We start from the raw sequence: 26,190 nt of genomic DNA on the forward strand, positions 1-26,190 counted from the left end.
TGTGCAGGTCAGTGTCTGTGCCTGTGCAGGTCAGTGTCTGTGCAGGTCAGTGTCTGTGCCTGTGCAGGTCAGTGTCTGTGCCTGTGCAGGTCAGTGTCTGTGCCTGTGCAGGTCAGTGTCTGTGCCTGTGCAGGTCAGTGTCTGTGCAGGTCAGTGTCTGTGCCTGTGCAGGTCATGTCAGTGTCTGTGCCTGTGCAGGTCAGTGTCTGTGCCTGTGCAGGTCAGTGTCTGTGCCTGTGCAGGCCAGTGTCTGTGCCAGTGCAGGTCAGTGTCTGTGTCTGTGCAGGTCAGTGTCTGTGCAGGTCAGTGTCTGTGCCTGTGCAGGTCAGTGTCTGTGCCTGTGCAGGTCAGTGTCTGTGCCTGTGCAGGTCAGTGTCTGTGCCTGTGCAGGTCAGTGTCTGTGCCTGTGCAGGTCAGTGTCTGTGCCTGTGCCGGTCAGTGCCTGTGCCTGTGCAGGTCAGTGTCTGTGCCTGTGCAGGTCAGTGCCTGTGCAGGTCAGTGCCTGTGCCTGTGCAGGTCAGTGTCTGTGCCTGTGCAGGTCAGTGTCTGTGCCTGTGCAGGTCAGTGTCTGTGCCTGTGCAGGTCAGTGTCTGTGCCTGTGCAGGTCAGTGTCTGTGCCTGTGCAGGTCAGAGTCTGTGCCTGTGCAGGTCAGTGTCTGTGCCTGTGCTGGTCAGTGTCTGTGCCTGTGCAGGTCAGTGTCTGTGCCTGTGCAGGTCAGTGTCTGTGCCTGTGCAGGTCAGTGTCTGTGCCTGTGCCTGTGCAGGTCAGTGTCTGTGCCTGTGCAGGTCAGTGTCTGTGCCTGTGCAGGTCAGTGTCTGTGCCTGTGCAGGTCAGTGTCTGTGCCTGTGCAGGTCAGTGTCTGTGCCTGTGCAGGTCAGTGTCTGTGCCTGTGCAGGTCAGTGTCTGTGCCTGTGCAGGTCAGTGTCTGTGCCTGTGCAGGTCAGTGTCTGTGCCTGTGCAGGTCAGTGTCTGTGCCTGTGCAGGTCAGTGTCTGTGCCTGTGCAGGTCAGTGTCTGTGCCTGTGCAGGTCAGTGTCTGTGCCTGTGCAGGTCAGTGTCTGTGCCTGTGCAGGTCAGTGTCTGTGCCTGTGCAGGTCAGTGTCTGTGCCTGTGCAGGTCAGTGTCTGTGCCTGTGCAGGTCAGTGCCTGTGCAGGTCAGTGCCTGTGCAGGTCAGTGTCTGTGCAGGTCAGTGTCTGTGCAGGTCAGTGTCTGTGCAGGTCAGTGTCTGTGCAGGTCAGTGTCTGTGCAGGTCAGTGTCTGTGCAGGTCAGTGTCTGTGCAGGTCAGTGTCTGTGCAGGTCAGTGTCTGTGCAGGTCAGTGTCTGTGCAGGTCAGTGTCTGTGGGTTGGGGTTGGGTGGGGGGGGGTGATATGATGATGATATGTGGGAGGGGGGGAGAGAAGATATGATGAGGGGCGCTGGGGGAAATATGATGATGTTGATTTTACCCGTGCAGCCCAAATCAGTTTTCTTTGGAGCAGTTCGGCCCTTCTCACTTTACAAGTTGTGCAGGCCTGTTCTAGACCATAGTCAATCTACCCAGAATCGGACGTCCTACCAAAATCTCACCAAAAACAAACTGGCAAATCACCCAAGAAGTCATCAAGAACCCAAGAGTAACATCCAAGGATCTGCAGGTCACTCGTCTTGGCTAATGTGAGTAGTCTTTTTCTGATAGTTGAGCCATGAAAAGAATGATGTTCATGAAAGGATAGCCAGGAGGAAATCACTGCTCTCTAAAAAGAACATTGCTGCCGGTCTAAAATTGAAATAGCACATAGATGATCAATAAGACTTCTGGAACAATGTTCTCTGGACAGACGAGTCAAAGGTAGAACTTTTGGGCCTCAATGAAAAACGTTATATTTGGAGAAAACAAAACACTGTGTTCGAACAGAAGAACCTCATCCCAACTGTCAAGCATATGGGGGGGGGGGGGTGTATGTGTGTGATGATTTAGGACTGCCTTGCAGCCTCAGGATGGCTTGCCATCATTGACAAAACCACGATTTCCGCATTGTATCATAGGATTCTAGAGGAGAATGTCAGGCCATCAGTCTGTGAGCTGAAGCTGAACTGAAAGTGGGTCATGCAGCGAGACAGTATTCCTAAACATACGAGTGACGAAGGGAGGATTTGAAGTGTCAAAGACGCCATATTGTCTGTATTCACACGAATGGCATAGCTAACAGATAAATAGTTAACTGTAGGAATAGCAGACCATTTATGTAAGAAATTTCAAGGTCATAATACAAAAGGGGCCATAGAAAAATAATGACCGTGGGAGAATGTTGGGGAGTACAGGATGGTACAGCAGGTTTTAATTAACATACTGATAAGATCACAGCTGGAAGGAGACTGTTAAAATTGGGGCAAGTCTATATTTGGACAAGTCCGGATGTCCGTGGATGAGATATAAATGTTTTGTCTGTACTGTATGTATTTAAATTATAACTGCTGACAACTATGAAGTGACACCAACAGAAATAACAGCTTTCCACTCAAATGAGAATGCCTGTAAAGACATAAATATGATGGAACAAGAACCGATAAGTGAAATTATTGACTGGAGGTGGAAAACCCCATCTTCATTTACGAACGGGTCGCCTTCAACAAGCAGATCAACAAAAGAATGGCTGCAGAAGAAGAAATTCAGAGTTTTATAATGTGTGAAAGTGGAAAATCTGGGGCGCCAACGTGAAATACCAAACAAGGTGAAAATATGTAAGGTTATAATTTAACCTTAAAATATGTGAAAACTAGGAATATTGACGCTGTCCAGACGGAGTTTAGTGGGGGTCTCTAGCCCCCTACAAATAGGTTGAAAAATAAAAATGCCTGGAAGAATGTTGCCCCAATACAGACGGCACCGGTGACGGAGTTTACCGTGTTTCATGCAGCGGCCTTTCATGCGTTAATCCGTGATTCACCGACGTGGCTGGCAACAGCAGACCCGGCTACAAGAGACTACTTGTGTATCGAGACGACGTGAGGTCCCATTTGCTGGTAATATGCTAAAATCTGTGCAGCAGGAAGTAAGGTAACAACTGTGTATATATCTATCGCCGAGAGGGCATTGCTCAGGCAGACTTACACAACAAATAAGATACTACAGGCATACCCCACATTAACGTATGCAATGGGACCGGAGCATGTATGTAAAGCGAAAATGTACTTAAAGTGAAGCACTGCCTTTTCCCCACTTATCGATGCATGTACTGCACTGCAATCGTCATATACGTGCATAACTGATGTAAATAACGCATTTGTAACAGGCTCTATAGTCTCCACGCTTGCGCACACCTTCGGTGCAGGTAGGGAGCCGGTATTGCTGTTCAGGACGTGCTGACAGGCGCATGCGTGAGCTGCCGTTTGCCTATTGAGCGAGATGTACTTACTCGCGAGTGTACTTAAAGTGAGTGTCCTCAAACCGGGGTATGCCTGTACTACACCATCCCTGCATGCATCACCTAAAGAGTGATATTAAAAGCAACAATGTTTGTAGTGTATAAGGATCTTTGTATTACCTGTCCATATGAGAACTGAGACAACAGAACCTATGGAGCAAATGTTAACATCTGGAAAAATTAAACAATACAACCGGAAACAGAGAGGATTTGTAGCCACCTTTTCAATTCTATTTTTGGGATAAAGCGCTTATCCTTAACAATTCAAATTTACATAATAGCTTACTAACAAATTTGGAATTTCCTCTGCATGCTCATTGGAAGAACAAGCTATATATACACATATAGGCCTGGATAGGAGGAAAAAGAGTGAGAAGAGATAGAGAGATGTGGGGGGGAAGGGAGTTGTCCCTCCCTCCCCTCGACCGACAGGACTCTCATCCATATCCGAAGGCCCTTCTGCGTTCGTGTTACTTAGTGTAATATATTTTGGTTTAGGTTAGTGGGTTAGCCAGGGCTCCCATATTTTATAGAAACTTTCCGTCGAGCGCTTAAGGAAGGCCGGGAGTTTTTCCATTGTCATGGCCTCATTGAGTCTTTTCTTCACCATTTATTTTGTGGGGGGGCGTTACCTTCTTCCAAGAGGACGCAACTGAGCATCTTGCTGCTGTGAGAATGAAGGAGATTAATTTCCATATTGGGCGATCAATTTCCTCTATTGGTCTGCCCAATAGGAAGGTCAGTGGATCAATGGGAATTGTGAGGTCTGTGACTTTTTATTAAATCTTGTATTATGAGCCAAAATGTCTGAATTTCTGGACATAGCCACCAGATATGGGCCATGTCCCCTTTTTGTCCACAGCCTCTCCAGCATAAATCTAAGGCCAGAGGGTATATTTGTTTTAGTCTCACTGGGGTAAGATACCAGTGATAAATTATTTTATATATGTTTTCCTTGAAGTTCCTGAGGCCCATATTTCTTCCCAGTCCTCTCTGTCAATAACCATGTTATGTCCCAATCTTCATAAAGAGTTATCGGAATTCGGCAAAATATCAGGTTACAAAATTAATAAATGACAAATCAGAAGCCCTAAACCTATCAGAACCAGAGATGCAATTATTAAAACTAAACTTCAATTATAGATGGAGCCCTTCATACATCAAATACCTGGGAGTACATGTATCAAGGAACTACCATTCCCTCTATCAAAATAACTACCCAACCCTCTTTAGGAAAATTAAAAAAAGATCTGGATAAATGGGAAGGATACCAAATCTCATGGATCGGGAGAATGATCTCAGTTAAAATGAATATACTCCCCAGATTTTTATATTTCTTTCAGACGCTCCCGGTCCGTATCCCTGGTTCTGAACTAAAAAATATAAAAAACAAAATGTTTCACTTTATTTGGCAGGGTAAGAAACCCAGAGTAGCAAGATCAGTTCTTTTGTCGCCCAGAACGAGGGGAGGCTTGGGAGTCCCAGATGTCTCAAAATATTACCAAGCAGCCCAATTAAGAGAGGCGGTTATGTGGAACTCGGACCCAGACCAGCTCTGTTGGCTAGCAATTGAATCTCAATACTCCAGAACGCCTTCTCTGCCAGCTTATCTTTGGTGTGGGGATAAAGGGACTGATATGGTACCTAAATTTGAACTGGGTGTGATGAGACAAACATGGGAAGCATGGCTGAAAGCTAAAACTAAATTCCAGCTTTCCTCCACCAGTTCACAGCTCACCCCAATATTTAACAACCCTAAATTCCCCCAAGGGTGCGAAACTAAACAATTCGACCAATTAAAATCATTGGGGATCAGAGCGGTCGCGGACCTATTGAGCGATGGAAAGTTCCTGAGCTAAGATTTACGCACCAAATTCAACGCACCTAAGCTAGATACATTCAAATTTCTTCAAATTCGGCACTTTTTACAAAAAATGATCCCAACGTTGAAATTTCCCCCTCTCACAAAATTTGAGAAGCTGTGCCAAGAAGGGGCACATCAAAAAGGTCTAATAACACAAATATACGCCAGAATGGAGAAGCCAGCGAACCCCACCACACACGATTATATGCTCAAATGGGCAGCGGAATTGAACATGGTTATTGACAGAGAGGACAGGGAAGAAATGTTACTGTGTACAGTATTTTAATTTAATTTCATACTTTATATTCAGTATTCACATGCTTTTTCATTAGGTACCTTGGCATTCAAAATGGCTCAATATTATATCTACTATTACATTGAGTTCATACGCCAGAGTTTTTTTCTTATCTGAGTTTTAGAATGGCCTAGTCAAAGTCTGGACCTAAACCCCATCGAGATGTTGTGGCAGGACCTGAAGCGAGCTGTCCATGCAAGGAAGCCCTCAAATGTCATGGAATTGAAGCAGCTCTGTAAGGAGAAATGGGCCAGCATTCCTCAAAACCAATGTGAGAGACTGACCAGCAGTTACAGGAAATGCTTAGTTGAAGTCATTGCTGCTCAAGGGGGTGCCATGAGGTTCTGAATCTAAAGGTTCACATACTTTTTCACTCATGGATATTGAATGTTTAATAATTTGTGGATAAATAAATGTGGAGAAAGTATCATGTTTATTTGTCCTTGGTTTGATCAGGGGTTTTTTTTTTTTTTTTTTAAATATCTAATAGAAAGAGGATAATGGGTGCTCAAATAGTTCCTGAACACAATATTTCAATAATAATATCCAAAGACATAAAAAGGGAGAACTCTTGCATGGAGTGGGTAGTGTAGTAATAATTAGTGATTATTGAGAAATCTTGTACAAATGAATAATAAGCCCTCCTGAAGGTAACAGTCAATGAAGGTGTCCCACAATGCTACAACCTCATTGGAGGCGTCTATCAAAAGCAATCTTCAACAAGACAAAGTACTCACAATTTATCTTCAATTTCTTCTTGGATTTGCATAAAGGTTTCAATCCTTACCCACTCCTAAAGTCTCTATTGAGGCGTGACAGCTGCAAGTAAGAAAGTCCAAGTGTAAAAGTAGCAGCGCACAGCAAAGGCAGCCAGGTTCAAATTGTAACAAAAAAATATACTTATTGATATAAAAATATACTTGATACATCACCAAAAGGAGGTATAAGAACCCTCCTATGTGTTTCGCACCTTGTGGGTGCTTTATCAGCTTGATAAAACACCCACAAGGTATGAAACACGTAGGAGGGTTCTTATACCTCCTTTTGGTGATGTATCAAGTATATTTTTTATTACAATTTGACTGGCTCCCTTGGCGGTGCGCTGCTGTTTTTGCACTTTTACACTATCTTTATCTATTATTAGCATTTAGATTAAAATCTAATTACATTTTAGTTTTGAAATATGTGAAATGTGTGATAATCCTAAGGGGTTCACAAACGTATCTCGCCATTGTAAGTTGCATTAAGAATATCCACCCATGAGTTTTATGATGAGCACATTACTGAAACGGAAAATAAATAGAACCAGCTTAGCCAGCACAACCAACCTCACACTGATGATACCTATCAAGGTTGAAACATCTCTGTGAGTGGGTTTACTGGCTATGCATCTCATCCCAGCCTCTGTGTAAAAGCTGTGTTTAAAACAGTATGCATTGGTTTAAGGATTTGCTTGTGTAATACGAGCTTGAGACAAAAGGTGACACTGTGTGCTCATTTGCATGTCATTTCCCAGAATCTCTTGCTGCAGTGGAAGTGCTGTGTGCTGGGCGATAATGGGGAAAGATAGGGTTGCAGACCTGTCTAAGACATGCAAATGAACATACAGTAATATTTACAGTTGCTATATATATATATATATATAATTTATATACACGCAGAGAGCGTATTAATAAAGGGGGAAGGGAGGACAAGGGATTAAAGCACACTTACAAAAATAAAAGTTTAAAACCTGACACTACGTCATCAAGGAGCAACTCGCTCGTTGCCTGAGCGTGCCTTGTTTTCAATTCAGGCTGCAAGCGGTATCTGTCTGTTTCTGATCAGGATGTTTTTCACCATCTGACGGGAGAGCTGCACCAGAAGAGACGTGGATGCAGTCTGTTGTCGGTTCCTGATCATCTTGGCTGTGATATTTATTCACATATACTCATTTTTAACTTTTATTTTTGTAAATGTGCCTTAATCCCTTGTCCTCCCTTCCCCCTTTATTAAATTACTTAATACGTTATGGGGTTGCGCTCTCTCCTTTTTAGGTTTATCCTAAGGATTTGGTTTTATCCTTGAGAGAGAGCTGCACTTTACCCCCACAGCAGTGATATAGACATATTGGTTATAGAGAGGACAGATACTAGTAGGAAGTTAAATATTGGTAGATAGAAATGTAGGTATGTCACGCGAGCACGTGGCCTGTATATGGGACAAGAGTTAATACACAGCCATCTAGCTGACCCACTTTTCACCTTCCGCAAAAGGTCCCTCAAAAGAACAATATCTCCCCTCAATCCGTCACGAACAGCACACTTGTGAGCATGTGAAATATATATTTATATATTTATCACACACACAACCAGGGTTAATAAACATGGCTAAAGCGAGCCAAATCACCCTTCTCCTTCGCAAGGTACTTAAAAATGAGTTCATATTTATCCTTTACTCGGTTGCAGTCATATCTGTACGCTGCCACCACAAAAAGAAATTCACATTAAGACAGTGCTTAGGATACAGAAAAATTATTATTACAATAACAGTTACAATAAATGGAGGCAGTTTATTAAAATAAAAAGAAACATTTCAAGAATCCCTATATGTTACCACATCATAGGTTCTTCGTAGTGATATTACTGGCGTAGAAGAGAGGAGAATTCAGGTGTCTGATCCCAAAACACACCTCTGTTGAATTCTGATTGTCATAACCCTTTACAAAGACCTATATACCCTTCTCCCATTGAAACCAACCCCTGTCATCAATCCGCCACTTGGTTGACATTTTTACAACTTAAGAAATAAAAATAACTTTCCTGTTGACTTTTTTCAAAGTGTGAATCAATGTATAAAAGACCAACTTTATTTCCATAATACAGACAGACGCTTCTCTGTTGCGTCTGTGTACTTAACATTCACTTTTCAATATAAAACAAAAATATATGTTATGCAGTCTTGTTTTAAGGAGAAAGAGATGTCTGTCGTTGGCACCTCTTAAGTCATGAAATGTTTGGCATCATTTGATTAATCGCAATGGTTACGAATATCTGTTATTCTTGTAAATTACTGTCAGGCCATGGTATCGTCATATTTAATAAAGCCCTTAAACTAAGTGGTGACCTGTTCGTCGCCTCTCTACGTGATGCATAGGGGATATTTCGAGAATGTAAGGTTTTCTTTGAGGCTGACAGCCCATGATCTGGGTATAGTCTGCAGCCTTCCAAACTATACATATTTCACCTTTAGTGGACCATCAGTGATAACCTCCAGGTTAAGCCCCCTTTCTAGATCAACATAGAAACAGGAAGGATCTTGAACGGTCCTAAAACAATTCTTGTGTTTCAAAAAACAATTTCTAACTAATGTTAACCCCTTTCGTGCCAGATTAAAATAACTAGTATCTTTTGCCATATACATTATAAGATATATAGTTAGCGTAAAAAAAGTAGAAAGATAGATGAGCTATAAGTAGGTAAAGAGAAAACTAGATATAGTAGTTAAATAATTAACAGATACATAGATAGGCATAGGAGAGCTACAAAGTTAGTCATGTACAGTACATACAGACAACAGGTAAAAAAAAAAAGTAGAGACACGATATCCCATTCTTTGAATCCTTATGTACGCATCCTCTGAACCATGCATATTAACCTAATCAAGCCAGAGGACTTTAGAAAACATATTCAGCTTATTGGGGGAGAGGGAGCTAGAACAAAAAAAAGTTTGGATTGGGAAGAGTGGCAGCTGCCAGTTCCATACGTACAACTAATAAAAGGATAACTCCTATAAAATTGCTTAATTGATGTATTCAACTTCTACTGTTCGGCTTTATACTGCATATCCACCATTACCCTAATGCTGGGGACAATGCAGTTAAAGGGGCTCTCACAATATCTTCAAACACAAAATCTTTGGGATAGGATCCTCTGATATATATCTCCCTTACAGGGGTTATGCTGGGTTGTCAGAACGGTTCAATGCGCCAGGCAAAAATCTATTTCTGCCCTCATGAGGCAGTACCGCAAAATGTGCGCCAGGCGGGAGACATTAAAAGACTACAAACATACAGATGCCTTGCAACCTAGGACTCACCCCTTCCTGCTCTGTGGCCTATGTAAGGTCAGGAAGTTGCAATCCCTATGATACATTCAAAATCCATTGGAGGAGAGAAATGATGTATATACAAACAGATTACAGAATGAACCATTGCTGCCATCCCTGTGTGTAAGGAACCTTATCTGCCCAACAAATCAGGATTGCAAGGATTTTTTCTCCAAGAGAGTTATCCTGACTCGATGAGGCATCACAAGGCTCAGAGAGTTGAAGCAGACAAGCTTCTGTTTGTTGATTATTAACCTGCTCTGGAATGAGATTTAGGACCCATAAACACAAAAAAAATGGTACAAAAGAACACATTACAGGAGCTTACACCTTTCATTCTGTAATCAACATTGCTAGCATTACTGTAGGAAGACTTTCCCAAGCATTCTAAATCCAAAATTCAAGGTAAACATTAATATGGAATTCTAAACCAGACAGAAGACCCTGTTGCCATCGAGCCAGAGTAATAGAATGAGAGTTGTAGTGTAGGGGAGGAGTTAGACCATTAGGTAGCAGTGAGGGGTTGGCAGCTGTAATAATTGGGAGAGAATATACAGTTAGCAGATTTCTGTTCTTTAATTTATGATTGGAAATATATAAAAGACGACTTTAAAATTAGGTTAAAAAAAAATAAAATAAAAAAAAAATGAGTACCAGGAATGGAAAGTATTCCTTTAAGATCTTATTTACTACCGTACATGTTTGAAATCTACAGCTAGTAAAGTTAACCAGTGAACTTCTAAAGGAAATACCTTTAAGGTGGTCATGGTGGGAAGATGTGATTTTGTAATAGCCATAGAGACAGTAGCTATTTCTAACAAGGAATCCTCCAGGGCTAAAATGGCACCACTTCAAGTTATGGTGATTTCCCCGGCCCCCAAAATATTTCATGTTGAAATTCCCTTGCCAGTAATCTTGTCCGGGAGAAACAATATATGACCACTGGGCTCACCTCGGTGGCCAACAGAAAGCCGTGAAATCTAAGAGAGGGGGGGACATTGCAGATTGTAAATGGGGAAACCTCACAGCCGTCTTTTGTCTCAGAGTACTGGCAAAAGTACGGTCTTTTCTCTGGGATTCCGGAAGCTTTGAGCACTGCAGTTAAGCTTCAGTAAAAAATAAATTCTTTATTTTGGAGGGGAATGCTGCCAAATCCAAAATAATAAAAGGATTTTGATCTGTGCTGGACTGTACAAAAATACAGTATAAAAAGCAGTAGGTGGAAGTGTTAGGGAATTGCTTTTTGATCCAGGAATGTTGACGGTAGAAAGGAACACAACCGAATAAAGAAGAAAGCCAAGATAAAGTGAACATTTTTATTGACATTGGTAGCCTATTTTGGCTTATTTTTTTTTCTATGATTTACAATAAAGTAAAAAGTTTTAACTCTAAGTGCTGGCACCATTTCTACAGATATTGGCAAATTAAAGTCTAAATAAATATATAGCTGCCTCAATTAGCTTTCCATGTACAAGCGTTACCATCATAAAATCCAGCATGTACAAAGCACAGAAGTCGTCAAAGCAGTGAAGCTATCAGGACTGTCCTTGCAAGGCATGGCTAAACAGTATGTAGAGGCTCGAAATAATAGTGACCACCGTGTCATCAGTACACTCACTAGGACAGATTGGTTGTTAAGTTATGCGTCTTGGGTAATGGCAACTTCTCTGGTTAGTAATTTATTTAATCAATCACGCATTGCTGTGCACTGACAGAGCTTTACAACAAAATCATTCATAAGCATCATTCATAAACATGACTATTAAGGACATTTGATGGCATGGTTAGGAAATAGTATTGCAAATCAAAGCTTTGAAACAAAATGATTACCTTTATTTAGCAAAAAAAATAAAGGAAATACAATTACCAAGCAGATTACTTTTTCAACTGGTTGCCTCTGATGAAAATTGTGATCATAGAAAAATGTGTGCACAGTATATGCAAGTATGCTCTCTCACTACTACTCTGCCAGGAAATCCATAAAGAAGAAGTGTTACTAGAAACTAGGCTATGATCAATGGGATTTATTTTCACAGGAAAGTGTTAGGGGCCCTAGACCTATGAATATCACATTAAAAAGGCACAAAGGACTGTCAAATAGCACCATTATCACAAAAAGATGTTAAAAGGGTTATGGGGAGAATTAAATAGCCAAGTAACCAAGACTTCACATTTCAAGGACACCAGTTGATCCCAAAGAAGCAATAAGAGCAAAGTTTTATAAATATATATTTCCTGTGAAATTACTTGTAGATGATTGTGTTTTTTTAAACGAACCTTAGCAGGATAAATCGTCCCAAGATATGTTTCATGCCAAACTGTGGGACACACAGGGTTATGGATAGTCAGTACAGCCATACAACTAGAAGACCAAAGCGTTAAGATGCAGTAGGTCAACCAAATTGCAAAATTAAGTTTACATAATGCTTCTGTAAGTATTTAACATGTTTTAATAACACAAGTACATGACTACATCACAATCACACGAGTATAAAGGAAAAAGGCTCTCCAGTATGAAATTATAGTATGGCAAATCTTTGACCCTACTTAATCTTAGTTTTTACCCTCTGCTCCCAATCACACAGTGAACTCCCTAAAATGTACTTGATAACATCCCAATATATTGTAAGTTACTTCCATATGGTAGTAAAAAAACAATATTGAGAAGTGCTTCATTGCGCATGCATCGCAAGCTGAAAAGCAGCCCAGCTGCAGGTGGCCGACAAGAAATAGTGCAATGGGAAGTATGTTGCATCTCGCAAAATACAATGCACCATGGCTGGGAGTAGCCACACGTGAAAACGCTGAGCTACTGGAAGCGACAGGAATGGAATGACATCTCTTGGATTCGTCTTGGTAGCAGTGAGTAGCCGGCTGTTTAAAGAAGGGTATGTACAGCATGTCTAAAGAGAACTGCATCCAGGATGGCTGAAACGAAGCCATACAAATCCTCTTACCATTTCCAGAGGAACTGTGGCATTAGGGAGTGTGGCAGGCAGAGGAAGTAGGAGAGTACCATGTACAGTAGGAGGGAGAATATACAGACAGGAAGTATGGTTGCACTTAGTGACGGCGACGTCATGGCAAAACAAATGTATTGCCACCGTCGCGTGCGCTTATAGTAGAAGCAACGGGACGGCTTGGTCGCGATAGCTGGAAATCAAGTCAATTTGATATTTCCAGCGACGGAAGCGTGCCGTCACTGGCACTATAAGCGCAGCCTAAGAAATTATACCTAAAAAGGAACACATTGCGACCAAAATGATGGTAGATATTTGGACAGTAGTAGAGAGCATGAACAGTTAAGGTTTCCACCTTACTAAAAGTATACATATTGGAAGCCAATTCTGGGTCGGAAACATCACATACTGTACAACAAAACCAACACAAAAATTCCATGTGGATTCATTGGAAGGCAGAACGGCTGCCAGAGAAAACGTATCTTGTAAAACAGATTTGTTTCATAGAGCATCAGTTACTGCTTTACGCATTTTACATATGTACTGTCAATTTACACTTCTGTAAATAAAAATAGTAACAAATTATACAAGCTCTCTTTGCAATCAAAATGTCAAGCCTTCCCATTCATCAATCAATATTAAATGTCAATGCCAAGTAGCACAAGCATGTGGTCTGTGTACAGTATTCCATTTGTCCCACTCTAGATCTAACCGTTTCTCTCTTTTTATTTTTGTATTACATTGCCAAGATCCTCTCCTCCATCCATTTTACAGACAACACTATGGCATATCCACATTTGTTCCTGTATTGCTTATTATACAATCTTACAGTGTTATCCCATTCACACTATTTAGAATACTGTTCCTGGCACGTCACACTGTCACTGCCTCTCACTCAAACAGGGTCAGGAGCTTGCGGTCAGCCTACCATGAATAATATCCTTAGAATGGTTCCTGAACATTCCCAATCTGTAGTCATGGGGAGATACTGTAAATTATAGCCCAACATGGTCAGCACATGCTGTGAATGCTTTTGGGTCTTCAAACCATGGATCTGACATACATCATTTGCATTGCAGGATCCCTCAGCAAAACAGGGAAAGACAGAATGTAACGCTGTATTAAAGACCAATCTGTTCTAGTTTAAACCTTTAACTGGCCAATTACAAAATGTCCCAACTTCTAGGCGGAGGAGAAGGTAGATTCGGAGCTGTATATTAAGTTTAATTAAACATAGTGCTACATATGTTAGCAGAATATTTAACAGGTAATTTCCCAAACCTCATGTTCATAAAAGCGATCCATTACAGCTTATTAAATGTAAAAATGTTTTAGTGTTACAAATCGATAATGCAGCACTAATGGGTCTACTTTGGTTACAGCAATATGCTTTTGCGATCCTTGGAATACATTTTCTTTTAACTGTTTGCTTACAATACTGTATATGTATATTGACAGTCATTTCAAAGGTTGCAGTACTCGGCTACTCATTCGAATGGCGTGGTTAAATACACGGATAAACAGTTGTCAGACAATTGTTACAAAAGCTGCTCATCTGAAATAAATTTAGCAGTATGATCCCACCAGTATGATTTTAGCTTTTTTTTTTTTTTACTTCCTTTGAGAGATCTGTCCTTGCCTTTTCCAAAGACAACCCCCCCCCCTTTAATTTTTTTTTAAGGCATTTAGGAGATTGGGGTTTTAAATATTACGTGTCTGGGGAGTTAAAACTGAGCTCACATAAGTCTAAAGGTTACCATGGTAACCTCAGAAGCCAACGATTCAGAAAATCATGAATGAACACGGAGGGCGCAAACTTTTTTCCCTTCGCCCCCCCTGCTGGCAGTCACCTCACCCCTGCACCCCCACTTACCTCGGCTCCGGCGTCATGACGTCACATGACGGCATAATTTGCCATGGCGACGCGTGTGGAGCCAAGGTAAGTAAAGGTTTACAGAGGCCCTGCAGCCCCCCTCCCCGCCAGTTAATTTAAGTGCCTTCAGGAAGCGCGCAGAGCCTCTGTGAACCGCGTGCCCCCTGCAGGCAGTCTCACGCCCCCCAGTTTGCGCACCGCTGAATTAACAGACAAAAAGAAAAAAAGAAACCCCACTGGAAAAACAAAAAAAGTAAGGCCAGCTCAGGGAGCAAGATACCAACATTAAATGAATTAAACTCGTGCAGGTTTTGGGGAAATTGCTGTAAGGTAAACTTTGCCTAGTCCAAATTATATTTAAAAAGTCAAACACCACTTAAACTAATCAAAATACAAGTAAAAAACGACATGCATACACAGAGAGAGAGAGAGAAAGAGAGAAAGAAGCAAAACTAACAACTATTTCTATCATGTAGTTTCAGGGATTTTAAAAATGTCCCTAGTAAATGGCCCGCTGCTCTGATTTTGAGAACAAAGAAACGCCATGAAATGGATGTATTTGCTTATTTATTTATTTATTTATAAAATATTTTACCAGGAAGTAATACATTGAGAGTTACCTCTCGTTTTCAAGTATGTCCTGGGCACAGAGTTAAGACAAATAATACATGGTTACAAATACAGTTACATAAATGAGCAGGGTATACATTATATACAAGACATTGCGTACACAGTTAAAGATATTATGGGCGTATGAAACAGTTACAGACCAGATTAAAATGTGTGACAGCCTTAGATTTGAAAGAACTTAAACTGGTGGTGGATGTAAGAGTCTCTGGTAGGTTGTTCCAGTTTTGGGGTGCACGGAAGGAGAAGGAGGAACGTCCGGAAACTTTGTTGGGCCTTGGGACCATGAATAGTCTTTTGGAGTCTGATCTCAGGTGATAGGTGCTGCATGTGGTAGGGGTGAGGAGCTTGTTCAGGTAGCTGGGTAGCTTGCCCAGAAAGTATTTGAGGGTGAGACAGGAAAGGTGAACTTTGCGCCTAGACTCTAGTGATGACCAATCTAGTTCTTTGAGCATTTCGCAGTGATGTGTGTTGTAGTTGCATTGGAGCACAAAACGACAAATTGAATTGTAGAGGGTGTCAAGTTTGCTAAGGTGGGTTTGAGGAGCCGAGCCATATACTATGTCTCCATAGTCAATAATTGGCATTAGCATCTGCTGTGCAATACGCTTTCTGACCAGGAGACTTAGGGAGGATTTGTTCCTGTAAAGTACTCCTAGTTTGGCATAGGTCTTGGTTGTCAGGGTATCAATGTACATCCCGAATGTTAAGTGGGAGTCAAACCATAAGCCCAGGTATTTAAAACTAGTGACAGGTGTTAGGGTGGTGTTAGCGTTGGTTCTAATCAGGAGCTCAGTCACTGGAAGCTTTAAAAATTTAGTCTTGGTCCCAAATACCATTGTTACAGTCTTGTCAGTGTTTAAAAACAGTTTGTTTTGGGAAATCCAGTTTTCGAGTCTCAAAAAGTCAGACTGAAGTATGTATTGAAGGTCAGAGAGGCTATGGCTTTGTGCATATAGGATTGTGTCATCTGCATACATGTGTATTGAGGCTTCCTTACAAGCTGTGGGAAGATCATTAATGAACACTGAGAAGAGTAGGGGCCCCAGAACAGAGCCTTGCGGGACACCACAGGTGATATCCAGGGGGTTGGAGTTAGAGTCTGAGATGGACACATGTTGGGATCTTCCTGATAGGTAGGACTGAAACCAGTTTAAAGCATGTTTCCCTATTCCAGAGCTCTGGAGTTTGTTAAGCAGGATAACATGATCAACTGTGTCAAAAGCCTTTGCAAAATCTAGGAATACTGCACCAGTGAGTTGTCCCCGTTCCATTCCACACTGGATTTCATTGCAAACTTTTAGCAGGGTAGTTACGGTGGAGTGTTTGGGACGAAACCCAGACTGGAATTGGTTAGGGAAATTTGTCTTGGTGTAGAAATCGCTTAATTGGGAGTGGACACATTTTTCCATAACTTTGGATAGAATTGGGAGAAGTGAGATTGGCCTGTAGTTTGAGACAGTGTTTTTGTCCCCACTTTTGAAGATTGGGACAACTCTGGCAGTTTTCCAGGTCTAAGGGATATGGCCTGCAGACAGGATAGAGTTGACTATGGACGCAATTGGTTTGGCAATGGCTGGGGCACCAAGTCGTAGGAACCTAGATTGTAGTAAGTCGGGTCCACATTGGCTGCTTAGTTTTAGTTTGAGGAGCGCTTGTGTAATCTCCTCTTCAGATACTGGGCTAAATTGAAAATTGTGGGCAGTGTTGGGAGGGGGTGGGACTGTAGGGATACTCGCATGATGAGATTCATGTTTGGGGATTGTGCTGCGTTTCGCTAATAAGTTAGTGGCACACCCCACAAAGTAATCATTGAATGCATTTGCAATGTCAGTGGGGTTTGTCAGAGTAATATCCCCCTTAGTGATATTACTTGGTTGTTGATGGTTAGGAGGCTGGAATATATTGTTGATAACCTTCCAGAAGTTAGCTGGGTTTGATGTATTTTGGTGTAGATTTTCAGAGTAATATTGTGCTTTTGCATGCCTTGTTTGCCTTGTGCACATGTTCCGCATGCATCTGTAGTGACTGAGATCTTGGTAGTGCCAGTTACTTTGTAGCTTTTCCACAAGGCATCCCTGAACTGGTAGAGTGCTATAAGGTCAGTTGTAACCCATGGAAGGTGGGCCTCCCGTACCCTTATTTTGCGTAGTGGAGCATGGGTATCGCAGAGTTTTAAGAACTCGGATTGGAAATAGTCGAGCGCAGAATCGGGGTCGGGAATTAAATCGAATCTGTGCCATGGGCAGTTGGTAAAATCATCCAGAAACTGTTGTGGGTTAAAGTTTTTAAATGTTCTAGTGAGGAAAACTTTAGGGCTTGAATGGGGCGGTTTAATTTTCCTTACACAGTACACTATTGCATGGTCACTGAAAATGTCAGGAAGGATGCCAGAGGATTGGATTCTGCTGGGGTTTGAGGAGAGAATCCAGTCTAGCAAGGAATGGTTATGCGATTTCAGGTTTATCCGTGTGGGTTGGGAAATTAGTTGTGATAGGTTAAGTGACTTGAGTTGTATCTGGATTTTGTGGTTTTATGTCAGGGGTGCTCAACTCCAGTCCTCAAGCCATCCCAACAGGTTAGGTTTTCAGGATATCCCAGCTTCAGCACAGGTGGATCAATCAGTCCCTGCTTCAGAACAGACGGCTCGGTCTTTGACTGAGCCACCTGTGCTGAAGCAGGGATATCCTGAAAACCTGACCTGCTGGAGCGGCTTGAATACTGGAGTTGAGCACCCCTGGGTTACGTCACAGTGAAGCAGCATCTGAACCCGAAAGCATCGCCACTGCAGCTGCACCTCAACCAGAGACACACTGATTCGCTTCCTGCTCAGAGCAGCATCATGGCCTTAATTTCATACACAACGTATCTTCAATAAATACGCAAGGATATATACCAGATTTATTTCAGGGAAACATTTACTCTAGCATGATTCCACCTATATGTCTGCAAGATTTTTTGTCCCATTGTAAAAAAAGAATATATACTGCTAAAGGGCCCTGCAATGCAAGGGGGGGGGGGGGGAGGGACTAACATGATCATAAAAATAAACGTATACTGTACTAACCAGGAAATAATGCAGAGATAACGTAGAGTAGAAAATAAATAAAATAAAAAACCCACAGGTATCACAGACTCAAACCTGTTCTAGTGCACTGAACTAAAGCAAGAATGCACAATTTAACTACGTTTGTTTAACTGTGCTCAATATTTGTCATCAACACAATAATTTGAATATCAGAATTTTTTACATGAAAGTAGAATGGTATTGCAGGAACAAATTATAAGCAAACATGGCAACGCTGATGATTTCTGCAAACACTTTTCACCCTGGCACTTTAGCAGGGCAATCTCTATTATGCACCCAAGCAAGACATACACATTAAAATGATCCAGCAATTCACCCCTCCTTGCCATGCTGCAGCAACTCCTTGTTTCCTGCACTCTGTTAAATGCAAATAAACAAGCAGCAAATAGCAGAAGGCTGGGTCTGTGAATGCTATGTTTTTCCCCATCAATTCAATGCACAAGTGTACATTTCATGGCTAACGAAAAAGGGAGAACACAAAAAGGGAGAAAGCTGTACATATGAACTCTGCAACAATAGGCTTAAATGCACAGCAGAGGACAATACAGGCAGCTCATGGCCGCATGGTTTAATAAGCAGTTCACGCTCAATAGCACTGTACTTGATTCTTAAGACTAAAGACTGTACCAATGAACCAGCAAACCTTGGCCGTGAGGATTGTTGCAATGTTGGTCGCCCGGCACTGCAGAAGGTTGACCGGGATTTATGCCCTGCTTGTATTTCCTCTCTCTCCATCCCTTACCCCCCTATTGCTGTGGTTTTCCTTAGTGTAGGCAGTACACAAACATTAAGTCACCTTCGTCTAGTGCAGCAATAAATCTTTAAGATGTACTGAACCCACAAAACCTGCAAATGTGGAGATGCTATCCTTCTCTTGATGCAATGCTTCAGTTTTCTTTATGTCCCTACAAACCAGCACATTTCAATCTTTTCAAAGTGGGACACTATATTCTCCTGAGAGACAGGTGGGGGATGGGGGCCGGTAACAGACTCTCAGGAACCATGTTTCATGTTCTGACAGCAGCAAACTGATGAGACCAGGAAGGAATAAAAATGCTGTTCCCTGGTTGGAGAATCATGTAAATACTCTTTGGGTTCACTGGCATCCATTGTTACTATGGGTACTACAAGCAAGCAGTGACTTCTCAGTGCACTTGAGCAGTGACTCAACCCCTCCCCCCACCTTTCAGTTCTGTAATACCCTAGGCAGAAGTATTAACAATATAATGCTGTCAAGAAGGGAAGGGCGGGGGGGTGGGGGGGGGGGGATCTAAAATGTTGGTACTGTACTACCACATTATCAGAGAGTCTTCAAAGCACTGCAGAGGAAAGGACTCAAAGGCCTTCACGTACCGAAGGGGTTAACTACGAAACATGGTCCGATTGTACTCGCGTGTCCAATACATTACACACAATATACAGTCAACGAATATTTTCTGGATAAATATTTAGAAATCAAGCAGAGATAGTCACACACACACACAAAAAAAAAAGAAAAAAGTAGGGGGGTGTCAAAATTAAATACAATGAGAACATACTGTATATTGTGCTTGCATTCCTGGTATTCTTCCTTTAACTGGAGTGGCCTTAAACGCTTTATATCAGGAAGAAGCTGTGAAATTACACACTGCCCTATCTACATGTAGCTCTGCAGGACATGGCCCTTTCAAAAAACCCTTAAATCTATTTGCACACAGAGGTGCCCCTGAAAAAAACTGCTCATTAGTCTAACCTAAACCTTATGTTAGTATGAATTCTAATAATAAACGTAACTGCAAGATTTTGTCAGCAGCACAGGTTTCCATGCACCCAGATGCCTAATCTTCTGGGATAATCAGACGCATGACCACACAGCAGCAGCACCTCTTCATTAACCCCTGCGCTGGCGCATGGAACAGAACGGCAGTGGCAAATGTCATGGTTGCTGGATTAACCCTCAGGAGTCTGTTTCCCTTCCCAGCTGTCGTCACAATCTCTAGAAATGACAGATTTACATTTGCAAGACAAGTATTTGTGCCCACATCCCCATGATCAATAATCCGAAACTGGTAACCACACACATATAGTGTATGTACCATCACACCAACAACCCCTCTGCTGACATTCAAGGCATTGTGTAAGCAATGTGCTGCAGACCCTCTGACAGCAAAGGGATGGAAAGCAAGTGTAAACGTCAGGGTTGCTGGATTATTTATTCCACATAAGGATCTCTCCCTTTTACCAGCTCACACCATCCTGATAATACAGTAGTTATAGACATAGGGCCTGGAAGAAGGGGTGCTGCAGTCCCACGGTTATACATTTTGACAGGATTGTATGTAGTACAGGTTCTTCACAACCCCCCCAGATTGTTCCTGCAAGTCTGTGTGTAGAGGATATATCTGAGAACAGGTTTCCATGCACCTAGATCTTACCAGATCCCTGAGGGAGAGAGGGGAGGGGGACACATGCATACTGAGCATGTATGATCATATGACACCAGTAGCATCCCTGCATATTGTTATTAACCCTTTATCAGCTCAATGGATTCACTCCTTAAAAGTAAATGCACAACTGGATGGCCAGGTCAATTTTTCCCGTTGTTGGAGACACGTATTTCGACACAGGATTTCGGTACACCCGCATGTAGGGTCTCGATATGCCATACACCTACTGTATGTTTAGGGTCTCAGCCCGCCAGACAAGAACATACAGTATGGGAACTCAATATGACACACTCGCATGTAGGGTCTCAATGCCACATACTGCCTACCTTACACATGCATGGAATCGCCATCCCCAATATACAGTACAGGGACTCAATATGCATGGACTCAATATGCCATCCCCAAAATACAGGGACTCAATATGCCATCCACAATACTGTACACAGGATCTCAGTATGCATACACAATATACAGGGGCTCAATATGCCATACACAATATACAGGATCTCAATATGCCATACACCCTGATAAAGGGTCTCAGCATGGTGCGGCGTCCCTTGTCCTTACCAGGTTGAGCACGGTCTCCACGATGTCCCTGTTGCTGACCTCCCCGACCTGGATGAGCCCGATGAGGACGGCGAATTTCATCCTCATGTTGCGGATGGGGACGGGCGGGCTGATGACCCCGCCGGGCAGCACCATGGAGCCGGAGCCCTGCGCGGTACCCAGGGGATCCCTGTCCGGGCCACCGGTCCCCGCCAGCGGCTTCTCACTGGCCATCACTCACCCCAGCCGGGCGGTATAGTGGGGGGGAGCGTTACCTGCTGCTGGGCGACGTGTAATCCCCTGGATACCGGGTGTGATCTGAGTCACAACGGGGGGAGGAGGGGACCCGGCGGGTCACAAACAGGGGCCACTCAACACCCGAAAACACTATCCAATTCTAATCAGGAAGGACCAGCCCCACATACACCCAAATACAAGAGGAGCTGACAGCTGCGCTTCACTGGCCGGTCCCCAGTCCCCGGGGTCCTGCAGGCACCGATCCCTCCTCCATCACCTTCCCGCGACCCCCTGCACAGTCACCTCACCCAGTCACCCCGTGTCACTGAGGCGGGGGGGGGAGGCGAGAGATCAAGCTGCGAGGTGGCACCGGGTAACGGTGGCGGCTGCTCCAGTGGCGGCTGCGGTTGGCGTTGTTGTGATAAGAGAAGAAGCCGCTTTACTCCTCCGCCATGTTGACGCCCCCTGCCTGCGGTAAGGGTGCACTGCGCCTGCGCCTGCGCAGCCCGGAGGGGGGGCCGAGTCCGCCTAGCGACCAGGCGGAGGGACAGGTGTGCAGGTGCATCAGGGGCAGAGAGAAGCAGCCAGCCCGGCAAATACTCACTCAACTAATATTCTTACACTGCACGTTTTATTGGCTGCCACAGTGGCAGAAAATACCTTGTTTCCACAAAAATAAACAAAGAAATACAATTCAAAGAGCCCCCCACACAGGAGGAGAAGTAGGACCCAATCAGGGGCATGAGGGGCACAAGGCTACTATTTATATCTTGTCATGTTTATTTGAGCAAATAAATAAATATGGGGTTAAAAGTAATTGTAATTTGTGAACATTTTTTCCTGAAAAAAAAAATAGAACTTCAAACTCTTACTGAATTACAGTACCTTGCACACAGGACTGCGCTTATAGTGCCGGCGACAGCAACGCGACGTTGCGTCAAAACAAATGCATTGCCGTTGCGTGCGCTTATAGTAAGCAATTCGCGATGGCGTGACGGAGCAACGGCTTGGTCGCGATCGCTGGAAAGTCATCTCAATTTGATTTTTACAGTGACCGCAGCCTGACGTCACCGTCACTATAAGCGCAGTTAAAGTAGGTCTACCAATTTACCCACTGTGTACCATCTAAAATGTCAGACGTGTCTGTTATATATATCGCCCCATTTTGCACCTACCTGTGATTATACAATTTTCTTCAACGTGAATATAAGTAGTGAATAGAGGACGTGAATATAGGTAGTGAATATAGGTAGTGAATATAGGTAGAGCGGGAGGTGATTGTTTGTTATTCAATCGAAAATGTCTTATACCGCTGTCCATTACCGGTAAGTATTGCATCCACCAACCCAGACCAATGCATGTCGGTGTAAGCTTTGGTAATGTGCAGTATTTGTATTCCTTCACCTGGCCAGGATTTACTCATGTTAAACTCATGACTGGGGACACTGGTAACTTGCGGGATTTGTGACTTAGAGGAACTGGCATGAACTCCCTTATTTCCAATGTGTGTAGCCCTTCTATCATACACCTATTTTATGAGTACTTTTCCCATACAGTTATTAGGATGTTGGTAATGCAGGTGGTCTATGACCCCTCTTAACTTTCTTGTCAACGACAGGGAGTAGTGCAGTAATGCAGACCAGAGATCCCACTGAGGTGGGAGAATTTTCTCCTTGATGTAACCTTCCGGCATGGTCCCTCGGGATGAAGGAAAGGGCTCCCACAATGATACTATCCAGAGGAATGCAGACCCAATGTCTCAGCCACAACAAGCCCAGATCCTGTGGGACAATGTCAGTTCCCTATGGTCAGTCACGTCATGTAAATATACTGCTGTATACAGTACATCCTTTGTAATTTCTCCTGTCCTGAATGATCGCTTGTTGAAAAGCAGCATCAACATCTTTCTTGTCATAGCCCCTTGCTCTAAATCTCGCACTGAGATCCTTAGTCCTCGTCCAGGGTGAAGGCAAGAGCAGAGCGAGCGAGCTGGTGCTCATGCACAGTGACGTCACGTGCATGTAAGCAGGAGGACCAATCTTGTCCTGCAGGAAGAAATTTGCGAGCGGGGGGGGGGGGAGGGCGTGTCAGTGGGACGGGGTGGGCATCAGTGGGACAGGGGGGCGTGCCAGAGTGGGACGCGGGGGGGGGGGGCATCTATTGCAGTAACATAAATATATATCTATATCTATATCTATATATATATATATATATATATATATATATATATATATATACAGTGTTCGACAAACCTATACATTTGCACGCCCCAGGCGAGTGGATTTAACATCGTGGCGAGCTCCCATTGGCCCAAGCAGCACACGTGTGGTACTAGGTGGCGAGTAGATTTTTTTGTTTGACGAGTAGATTTTTTGGTGATTTGTCGACTACTGTATATATATATATATATATATATATATATATATATATATATATATAGCCCCTCTTCCTCCTCCCAATCGCAGATCGGGTCGCCTAAGGTGTTCTGGGGTCTGGCTAGGTGTCTCTGGGTGGTGCATACCTGCTGGCAACAGGAGGGCCTGAGTCTCCCGCGATGACATGGGGGATAACAACAACAGGTTACTGGAGTGGAGGCCTTCGTTCTGGTTCAATGGTGCAGCGCCTCCATCTATAATAAGCCCCAGGAATGCGGGGTGGAATCCTTACCACAGAGTTTCCCCACAGGGATGAGAGATTCCAGTCTCACACAAGGATTTCTTTAAAAGCAGTAGTCTCTTTATTCTCTGGGCAGCAGCCGACAGGTACAGTGATGCACAGTCCACTAACTGTTCTCCCTTGTGATGGTCCTGCCTCCACTCTCCAGAGTGGGGCTAGCTCTTCCCTCACCCCCTAAGCAGGGTGAGAGGTACTTGGTCCACCTCTCTAACTATAGTTAGATCAGCTCTACTCATGAGCTGATCACTCCTCTGCTTCCTAACTCACTAACCCTGCACACTCCAACTCCTACAACCACTAAATAGAAAAAGACACTGCTTTATGTAACCTCCAGTAGGCACCGCCCCTGCGTCTCTTGATTGGACACAGGGTCACGTGACCTACCTTCACTCACACAACCCAGTGACATAAGCGGGGGAAACCCATGTCAACTCCTGGCAATCTGCCCTTAGAAGAGTTTACACACAGGAAGAGTATAGAACTAAAGCCCCATTTCTTACCAGGGCTACATATATATCTGCTATATCATCCTGGATGGCCTCCGCCAACTTCGTTTTACCCCCCCTCCCACCACTTATCCCCTGCTCCCTCCCCCCTCCCCTCTCCTCCCCTCTCCTCCCCTCCTCCCTCTCTCCCACCCCCCTCTCTCTCTCTCCCCCCCATTGCTCTCTCCCCGCCCTCCCTGCGCTCTCTCTCCCCCTCCCCCGTGCTCTCTCTCTCTCCCTCCCCCCGAGCTCGCTCTCTCCCTCCCCACCGCATTCGCTCTCTCCCTCCCCCCCGCGCTCGCTCCCCCTCCCCCCGCGCTCTCTCCCCCTCCCCTGCGCTCTCTCCCCCCGCGCTCTCTACCCCCCCGTGCTCTCTCTCTCCCTTCATGCTTTTTCCCTCCCCCGCGCTCTCTCCCTCCCCTCTCCCTCCCTCTCTCTCCGCCCTCTCTCTCCCCGACCCTCCACTCTCTCCCCCCTTCGTTTTACCCCACCACCACTTTGTTTTACCCCCCACCACACCACCACTCCATTTAACCCCCTCCACCACACCACCACTCCGTTTTACCCCCCCCCCCCCCCACCACACCACCACTCCGTTTTACCCCCCCCCACCACACCACCACTCCGTTTTACACCCCCCCACCACACTACCACTCGATTTACCCCCCCCCTTCACATCTCTCCGTTTTCTGTTTCGTGTCCCCCCCGTTTCGTGTCCCCCTCCCCTGTTTTGTGTCCCCCCCCGTTTCGTGTCATGTCCCCCCCCCATTTCGTGTCCCGTCCCTGTCAGAGGACAGCAACCAATGCAAGCTCACAATGCTTGTATTGCATTGGTTTTGACTTGCTGTCCTCTGATTGGGTAAATTTGGTCATGTGATCTGAAATCGGAGCTACAGATTCAAATTTTTGAAACTCTTGAATCTGAGCATCAAGGACAGCTCAAGGGCACGGCAGGGGGGGCAATCACGCAGGCCACATTGTTGCAATGTGTCTCATCGCGGCCAGCGTGAGCGCCCGCACCAGCTCAGCGCCACCCTGAATGCAGCCTTAGAGTTTGTTCAAATTAATCCTCATCCGAACAGAGTCTTCTGTACCAAAGGAATTGTCCCTTGGGGATCCCATGTGTAAGGGATCTAGCATGACTACTTTTTGAATGGAGAAATGAGTTTCTAGAATGTGTTTTTTTAAACACATTTGTCTGTATTAAATTATTCATGTCCACATAGAACTTCACATCTAGGAAATTAATGTGATGCATGTCTGTATTCAAAGTAAATTTTAAATTCACATCATTAGTATTTAAATGATCAAAAAATGTGTTTAATGTGTCTGTGTCACCATCCCATATGTAAATTAAATCATCTATGTAACGCTTATACAAAACAATATGCCCCCCCCTTGGACAAAAACAGGTCTCACAGCAATCAGCCTTCCTCTTGGTACAAGATACACTCAACGCGTTTCTCCTCTGCTGAGGTTTCAAACCAAAATTAATGGGTGTGGGAGTTAATGTGTGTGTTAATCAGTTTCTGACTGGTAACAGTTGTAATGGAGGTAGGTGGCACCTCTCCCCAGAGCTCACTCCTCCTCACCTTTTTAACTTGGGAGGTCTTTTCACTT

At 43.8% G+C, this 26,190-nt stretch overlaps 1 protein-coding gene across 9 annotated transcripts in view; it reads right to left on the reverse strand.

The window, feature by feature from the left end:
- NBEA (neurobeachin) overlaps positions 1-21,893 on the reverse strand; it is a 714,827-nt gene extending 692,934 nt beyond the window's left edge. For 7 of the 9 annotated variants that reach the window (XM_075592121.1, XM_075592113.1, XM_075592110.1 and 4 more), the window contains exon 1: positions 21,194-21,893. In XM_075592121.1, the coding sequence (XP_075448236.1) occupies positions 21,194-21,406 (213 nt within the window). In that variant the 5' untranslated portion in view covers positions 21,407-21,893. The remainder of the gene's footprint in view (positions 1-21,193) is intronic. The other 2 variants (XM_075592120.1, XM_075592114.1) reach the window with 1 other exon arrangement.
- Between the last annotated feature and the right edge of the window lie 4,297 nt (positions 21,894-26,190).

The sequence above is a fragment of the Ascaphus truei genome, chromosome 3 (assembly GCF_040206685.1).
Source record: "Ascaphus truei isolate aAscTru1 chromosome 3, aAscTru1.hap1, whole genome shotgun sequence".
In the NCBI taxonomy this organism is placed as follows: domain Eukaryota; kingdom Metazoa; phylum Chordata; class Amphibia; order Anura; family Ascaphidae; genus Ascaphus; species Ascaphus truei.